This window comes from Leuresthes tenuis, unplaced genomic scaffold (assembly GCF_036924035.1).
Source record: "Leuresthes tenuis unplaced genomic scaffold, fLeuTen1.0.hap1 SCAF_2, whole genome shotgun sequence".
Classification (NCBI taxonomy): domain Eukaryota; kingdom Metazoa; phylum Chordata; class Actinopteri; order Atheriniformes; family Atherinopsidae; genus Leuresthes; species Leuresthes tenuis.
This window is the reverse complement of record NW_027325356.1, coordinates 21,897,496-21,906,088: the sequence shown is the minus strand read 5'-3', so window position 1 is coordinate 21,906,088 and position 8,593 is coordinate 21,897,496. Positions and strand designations below refer to the sequence as shown.

Below are 8,593 nucleotides of genomic sequence, written 5' to 3'. Positions count from 1 at the left end.
ACTTGCTTTAGGTTGTTATTCTGCTGTGGAGGTCTGCATGTTGTTTTAATCATCTAACAACCTACAACTTGTGTGAAGCGGCTGCCCAGGGAGAGTCTTGCAGGGAGCCTTTTGCTCACTTTGGTATTCTTCCCCTTTAAAAACCACGCTGCCCTAGCGGCGGTATTATCTGGGCTCGCTGGAAAAAGTCTGCGGAGCGCGGAGAGAGGGGTTAACTAGCCGAGCCGGAGAAGAGGGATCATGGCGGCACCTCTCGGACGGGACGCCCTACCTGAGCACTGGTCGTACGGAGTTTGTAGAGATGGACGGGTCTTCTTTATTAAGTGAGGGACTATCAAATCTTCGCCGTTGCTTTACGGGACATTGTTAACGTGCTGCGAATGTCTCTTTTTGTTGTTTTATAAGTAACAGGTGTCTTTCTTGCAGTGATAAAACTCGTAGCACTACTTGGCTACATCCACGCAGTGGTGAACCTGTTAACTCGGGACACATGATTCGATCAGGTACGCGACCAAACTATCTGATTTACGGGATACCGGAGGGACATTGTTGCTGCAGTGTGTTTTCTGTCTGTGGCGGGTCGTTCACTCTGCACTGTGTCCGTGTTATAGATTTGCCCAGAGGATGGGAAGAGGGCTTCACGGAAGAAGGAGCCAGTTACTTCATCAAGTGAGTGCGGATCGCATGTTTTGCGTTGTCTGATCTTGGAACAAATCATCCCAATGTTGCCGATTGTTCGGTGTGGGGGTGCTTTATGTGCAATGGTCCCCTGCCCCTTACTTTCCCTCGTGTCTGACATGTTTGGAAACATGCGGTTACATGTATGTGTTTTGTAAACGCACTTGTTTATCTATAGAGGCACGTGACAGAAACACACACACGGCATATGGATAGTGATCCCATTGGATAGGTGAAACCAATTAACGCTGCCAGCACTGGGAATGGGAAGTTGCAGAGCCTTGCAGGACAGGAAGAAAGCTATTAAAATTCTCCTCACATCCTCCATGCAGGACCTCTACTCTCTCCATTAGATAGGTGTGCAGCCTCAGTGCATGTGTGGCAGTGAATGAGAGGGAGAGCTAAGGCTTGCAGAAGAGGGGTGTGACCATGTGGTGACAGAGACGTATGGCATGATTGCATTATTGAAGCAGAGAGGACAGAATTTTCAAAGTCACATGCAGCACTGTGGATTTTTTTTCTCCCCTACTGGTCAGATTCTCACTCTCCTCTTTCCTCTTACGAATGACTCCTGTTGAAAATAACCGAAAGGGACCACCCCGTCATTACTATATAGACACATTTGATTTGTTTACATAGAGGCTGAGTCTGATGTATTTGCCCTCCCTTCTGCATCACATTATGCTATACATTTTTGGCTTCTGGTGTATGGGGCAGTTACTGATGGAAATCAGGTACAGCTATGAAATCATGCTGAAGCCAATCAGATAAGTTCATGCTAACAATAACAAAGGGAAAGCCTACTCTACAACTGAGTAAAGACATCAGCACTTTCTCTGGATCATTGTCAATTACCAAGACTCCCGCCCACCATAGCTTGTTTAATGTCTAAGTCCTGTCGTGCCCCTTTTAGTTTGCCCCATTTGTTCCAGACAGAGGGTCTGTATGTTGAGTTTTCTACCCACAAAGGTGCAGTCTTTCGGAGGTTGACAGCCACTGATGAGAAGCATTTGCTTTGTGGTATACGGACGCCAGTTTTTAGCTCTGAATGCACAATGTTGGAACTTCTTTGATTGTAGCAGTGGCTTTCACTCCCAGCAATTAGTGCAAAACTATGTAAGGCACCAAGCATCTAAAGATGCTTTAAAAATAGGCTTTAAAAGCACACAATATGGTTCCATATAACAAATTTCTCTGTTGCTGACACCCATTGCAAGTAGAAGAAAGGCAGTCTTTGTGTTTTTCCTGGTCACTCACTTTTTTCTCTGGCCACAGAGAAAACAAAGCGAGTGTGAAGTTTTGTGATATACAGCATCCTAAATGTCAAGGCTTTGAAATAAGATGGCTACTTGTTGCCCATTTGGCACACTAGAGGGATCCTGTTTTGCTCCTGTTCCTCACTTGTCTCTTTGTTTTCGAGGGATAATGTCATGGAGTCAGACAGTGGGGATGTATGCATGTAGCAGCCAGGACTGCTTCCCTTGTACCTTGCATCTTAGGTAGAACACCAGTTGACACCCTATTTTCCCAAGCTTTCTTGCCAGGTGCAAGAAATTGATCATTTTTATAGAAAATATGGTACGTTTTCTTTGGCGATAGTGCACTAACATTGTTTCGTCGTGGAAGACTTTATGTTGATTTACGGCTAACAAAGACTTTGCCGCTTTTTGTCCGAAGCTAATCATTCAGAAACAAATTTTCATGACCGTAGTTTTAAGTGCTAATGTCGCATATTTGTCAAAAGCCAATAGCTAACAAGAGTTAAATAGTTCTTTGAGAACTTTTAACAGACATTTATTTTTTTTCAATCAATGCCAAAAATAACTGACAATAAAAAAACAAGTGCTGGTTGCAGTCTTTTAGTCCCTTTAGTCCAGCTTACCTTGGTTTTTACTCCGGCATTGAAGCACTTGTTAATTTATTACTGCCTTGTTCTTAAAAACCTGTGTTAGTTTGACGGATCAGAGGTTTAAAAACAGCCAACTCTGCAGGAATGTCTTGTTTTGGCACAATATATGCTCTTGTTATTAATACCAAGATCAGTTTTAATTCCTAATATTATTTGGCAAATGCTGCTGAATTACAATGGAGATGGCTCTAGCCTAAGGCATTGCCTCTTAAAAATCCCATTTTTTTTTTATTAATCCAAGCATTGGAAAGGGGCAGGAGTACATTGGACATTGTCCCTTATTCAGACATGTGAAATATTACAAGTTTTATGGTTGTATTTGAAAACTGGCAGCTATTCAGCACTGAATGTGTTTTATCAATGTTACAGTAACAACCTTTTGCACAACATATGAGTGAGTTTGCGTTTGGCAGAAATTCCGATTGTTTCTTTTGTGAGTTTATCTCACTAAAACCTCTTGACCTTATATCAGGCTTCTTGAATCGGACCAGATGGTCAGAACAAACCAGTAAGTTGTGTGATATGGGCATGTTGTCTGTCCTGCTTCTCTAGTTGTCCAGGAGGTATACAATAACAAGCTCCAGCACTGAAGTCCACATGGTGCTGCCGTGACAACAGTTGGTGGATTTGGTGGTGTGTTGATGGTGGAATTTAGCTGAGCTGAAGTACAAAGGAGGCATTGTGCAGGCACTGTGGCTGTGGCAAAACTCACGTTTACTTACACCTCACTGTAGGTCAGCCTGCTGTCCGCAGAGCATAACCGATCAAATGTTTGATTTACAGAAAGTGTGGGGGTTTAAGTCCACATTTGCAGTCCTTTAATACAGTGACGCTAATATCTCGATTGGCTGAACTGTGGGAAAGGAGAAATAAGGTGTCGTGTGTGGCAGCAGGTGGAGATGGTGTGTTTGACTGTCTTAGTTCTGGCAGACCTCGAAGGAAGTGACCCAATTTGAAAATCATTTTCCAAAATGATCCCATTCCAATCCCTGAAGATGATACTGCAGATGAAAGAGGTCTGTGCTGCAGGTCTCTCTTTTGAGGTCTTTACTTTTCATTGGTCTGGATCAGTAAATTCAAGCGAAAGGGGAGGAAAAACGGATGACAGTTCAGAGATAAAAGAGATCTGCAAAGCACGACTACTAAATTAAGCCTAAAACTATAAGCGGCCAGTAGATATTCATTTTTTTTTTTTCAAATCTTCCTTAACTGTTGTGATTTAGAGTTTAAAGGGCAAACTAAATAATGAACTAGTTTAAATTTAATCTTCTTTCGAATAGCTTCCAAGTAAAATGCTGTGGAAACGAGGTTCATTTAGGTTTATTTCCAGCACATCACTGGCTCTCACCAAGTGTAGGAAATGTGCAATTCAATAGCTCCCCAAGGGAAAAAAAAAAACAAAAAAAAACGACCCCACTTAGGTACAATGGTGTCCTGTTTAGCACACAGTTCACATTGTTGAATGGGCTCACAGTGATGTGGCAAAGTCCAGCAAGAAGTGTTTGATATCCACAGTGAAACTCGCACTGCTTTCGCACCAGAAAAGGAGCCTCCGTCTCAAATTCATCGGCTTTCCAGATGCAAAAGTGCTGTCAATATTTTATTGTTGACCGAGACTTTTATTGACTATTTATCATCCCTCTGTCCCACAGCTTATTATGTATTCGGATTGTGCTTACATTTTTTTATTTTTTTGAAATAGCTGACAGTTTTGACCAGGACAGAGTGAGTTAATTAGCCATGAGATGTTTTGAAGCAAGGCTCTTTAAGATGGCATAGAAAAGAAGTGTGGTATCCCTCCAGGCCAGTTACCCTAAGGCTGTCTTAATGAAGCTTTCTTTTTCTGCAAACACATCAATTTCATACCTCACTGCTGAGTCCATAACATGGTTGCCAAATGTGACGGGGGCGAAATTACCTCCGAGGTTGGAAATGGAAATTCTGTTTTGCCTACAAATTTAATCCAACATTATATAAGCATTTATGATATTATATTAGAAAATAGAAACTATATTATGTTTAACTACTGAAGTGTCTTAATGTTGTGTGAAGAAAATGCAGCAAGTACACGTTTAACCGTCAAATCGTACCTCCGACAATTGGTGTCAAGTTTTCAACTTTAAAATCGAGTCAAAACTTCTTCCGTGTTTCTGCAGAATCATTTGGGCACAAGGCAACTTTAGGAAAGTAGATTTAAGACTTTTTGCTTGACAGCCATCACTTTTAAAGCGTTTTCCCAAATGGTCCTCCTTCCCTTTGCAAAGAGGCAGGAAGGCAGGCAAGTGTGTTTTATTTTCCTTAAAGAGAGGAAGAAGCAGTGGAAACTCTCCACTGGCATATCGAACTTTACATCCCTTCAGAAATGATCAATACTGAGAGGAAGAATGTGACCATAAGCTTTTTTTTAATGCTTTACAATGTAATTAATGGACATAATAGTAAAATTGCATTGTTGGAATTACGAGGTAATGTACCATGTTTGCAAAACGGACTGCGTTGGAAGAAAGATTGAAAATACACCACTGAATACCAATGAAATGAAGTTGCCGCAAGCAGCAGACTAGATAAGCAGAAAGCATTTCCATCAGCAAAACTGAGGCGTAATAGTGTGGCAGAAACATGGGAAAAGTTCATTGAGTCTCTGTGTATGAGCTGTGCTGATATGGTGGTGTTGGTGACACTGCTTATGTCATGTGGCTCATGCTGCTTATTGTCACAGATGTTTCAATTAATAGGCTCCCAAAGCGCCAACGGCCCTCTGACCTTGTGTGGTTCAGTGCCCAAATGTTAATAACATATTTATATAGGGCATTTGTACAAGTCTTCTATCTGACCAGCAGTCTTTTTGTTGTCATGCCCTTCTTTAAGTCTTATCAGTGCACATTCTTCTCATTCTTCTAGGTTGATAGATGGCCGCTTTGTCTATCAGCTGGCTGTTGTCACCTAGTCGTAGTGATGGAGCAAGTATTCTCATGGATTCTCACAAGTATTTTATGGAATAAGACACTACGGCCCAATCCCGTTTGCTCCCCCTCGCCCTATCACACGTCCGTACCCCTCCATTTTGGCCATGTAAGGAGTAAAGAGGAATGTACTAGCACACATATCACTTTCAACTGAGACTCAAGATCGACTCAAGACACATGCAACGGTTTCTTCACCTAATTGTTTTCATCCATTCCCTCCTTCCTTCCAGTTTCACTCGCTCCTTACACTTTACAACGACTTGGTTCCAGGTTGATAGTTAAGTTAGAGGTATCTGTTAGGGTTACAAATCAGATCTGTTTGGCTGGGTGTGGAAAAAATCATGATTTGAGCATTCTTTCACCGCACTAATGTTAAATAACGGCCCGCCATTTTGTTGGCTCCTTTGGTGATGCTTCAGCATGACCTTTCACAAAATGAGCCAGAAGGCACAGCAGGTACCTGCTGCCTATATAATGGTAAGATTCTGTGTTGATAACAGCTATAGAATTGTCTTGACATGCTCTTAATTCTATTGGACAGACAGAACTTTCTCAACTTTTTTTCCCAACTAACTTGCTCAATTTTGTCATTAGATATTAGCATGTAAGGAAGTTATTAGCTATATATATATATATATATATATATATATATATATCTATTGTCTGCTTCATCGTCTCCATCAAGTTAAGTCTCAAAAGTTTCTTTCCAGTGATTTGATATATTTATCCCGTCTCTATATTTTGTCATCATTTGCAACATTTATACTTCTGCAGACGTCTTTGTGTTTGTGAGCTTATGTGTAACAGTTTCTTTACCTTCCATCTGGCCATTTGTTGACCGTGACCATCAGCTAAAAAATAAATACTCACTAAAAATGTCACCGTTCTTGTCACTGAGGATATTCATGAATCAGATTCCTCTGTGTCTTTGGCACACAAAAAAACAGTGTGCTCCTATTATGCGTTCCAGAAACTGCTTTTTCAAGTGGCACTGACTTTCACCCTTGTTGCTTTTGATTTCTGATTGGAGAATGTATTCATTCATTTAGGCGTCACTGCTGTGCATTTTATGTGGCCTATACATTATGTGGTCCCTGGTCAGTTTATTACGGCAACAAAGCCCTAAAGGTTTTGAGCACCTTGGCTTGTGTTGGCTCATTTCGATTTGACTTTCTGCTTGTTGCACCGCCGCTGCACCACACAGTGTGTGAAAATTTCAGTACTGAGTCAACAGGCTTAATGCATTTCAGGATACAGAAGAGGGCAACGTAATGTGTAGCTTCCAGGCCAGTCTTTGTGTCATCACAACATTTTCATGTTTTTCATTTTATTAAGGAAACTTAATATTAAGTTCTGTCTTTCACATACAGACAAGCTACATGGGACATAATGGATTGCTTCCTCCAAACAGACACAGCATGTATTATTTATCCCGTGAAGGTACAGTACTGTGCCCATGCCCTGAGCCACCCCTCCTTTTCTTGATACTTTGCTCCCATTCTCATAATCTTGTAAAGGGGTCTTGAGTGAAGGTTCTTCTGAGGATCTTGAAAGTTTTTCTTTACCTTCCTTCCTCTGTTTTCACTCATTTTCACTCTGATCGTCATGTCTGATAATTTTTTTAGACAATTGTGGGGTTTTTTTTCTGTTAAGACACACTTTGACCTATGAAAAGCATTATAAGAAAAAAAGTCCTCCTACTCGATGAATAAACCAGTGTTGTGGCTATGCATAGCAGACAACTTATCAAAGGACCTTGGTTACTGGCAGTATACAAAGAAATGAGGGGGTGGCTCAGTTGGAGACCTCTGTGCAGGAAAGTGACAGTTAATATGCATCATTTCTATCAGCAAGTAGTGAATGTGAGGAGTTATGTACTTTTGGTGGATTATTTTTATTGATCAGTATTGTATCATGTCTCGGTCGTTTCCAGCAATAATGTTTGTGCACCTCTCTTCTCTTGCTTATTAGGCGGTTTGAACTGTCAGAGGTCAGAGCGGCTTACAAACGGCGCTGTGTGGTCAGTGTCTTGTCCAGAATGACTTATGACAATTAAACAATGAATAATGTACTGTACCGTCCGGGCCTTCAGAGAGAGCTGGAGGTTGAAGCAGCGGACTTGAAAAGACAGTGAAAACAAAGAGTAGATTTAGGGTCTGGCACAGTGGACATTTGTGCTGCAGAATAGACAGGAAGCTCTCCATCACGCCTGGTTTGGACCAGCAATATTTAACCTAGGAAACTGCAATGAATGAATACATTAATAGATGCGAGGCTGATATGTGATGATATACATGAGGTGGAATGAGTCATTCACTCTTCAGAGGGCTTGAGCAGGTTGGGCTTGAGGAGTCAGAGCTGGAGCAGCAGGAGGCAGAGCAGAACCGAGGCAGGGGAGATGCACGAGACGGGATGGGGACCTGCTGCTACAGCTGTCTGCCCCTTGGCCTGGAGACTGACGCGGCTGGTTGTGAGACAGAGCAGGTTGAGCTGCAGCTCCACAGCTTGGAGAAAGAGGAGAGGCAGATTGAGACAAGGTAACTGTTTCATATGTTTGTCCTAGTGAAATCTAAGTTGTTTCTTGGTGTAAAACTAGTGTTCGCATCAACATTACTGTGATTTGGCTGGTGGTGATGTGAAGTTGTAATGTACATCAGATCTGCATTTAATTGTATGGAGACAACTTTTGCAAAAATACATATTTCCTTTTTTGTTTGCTGTCATTTGTCACTTTATAAAAAGAACCGAAAACCCTGAGTCATTTCAGCTGCCTCTCTGCAGGAAGGAAAGAGTTTGTTTACATTTCAGCCGGTTTAATTCAGATGACAGTTCTTTATGCCGCATTCTGTCAGATTCCGAGTGCGACTGGAGCCACTGCAGAGAGAAGCAGGTCCCACACTGCTCTCATCTCACCTCACAGGGGAGAAGAGAAGTGATTTGTTTGCTGCCACTACAGGGAAAGATGGATGTTGCCCAACCTAGAGAGCATATCAGAGAACCCTTTTTTGTGGACTACTCATTTTTGATATGTGCAAAAGAT

At 41.7% G+C, this 8,593-nt stretch overlaps 1 protein-coding gene across 5 annotated transcripts in view; it reads left to right on the top strand.

The window, feature by feature from the left end:
* The first annotated feature begins 215 nt into the window (after positions 1-215).
* The window catches only part of plekha7b (pleckstrin homology domain containing, family A member 7b), a 75,340-nt gene continuing 66,962 nt past the window's right edge, over positions 216-8,593 (top strand). For all 5 annotated transcript variants that reach the window (XM_072380643.1, XM_072380642.1, XM_072380641.1 and 2 more), the window contains exons 1-3: positions 216-323; positions 427-503; positions 612-669. In XM_072380643.1, coding sequence (XP_072236744.1) covers positions 241-323; positions 427-503; positions 612-669 — 218 coding nt within the window. In that variant the 5' untranslated portion in view covers positions 216-240. The remainder of the gene's footprint in view (positions 324-426; positions 504-611; positions 670-8,593) is intronic.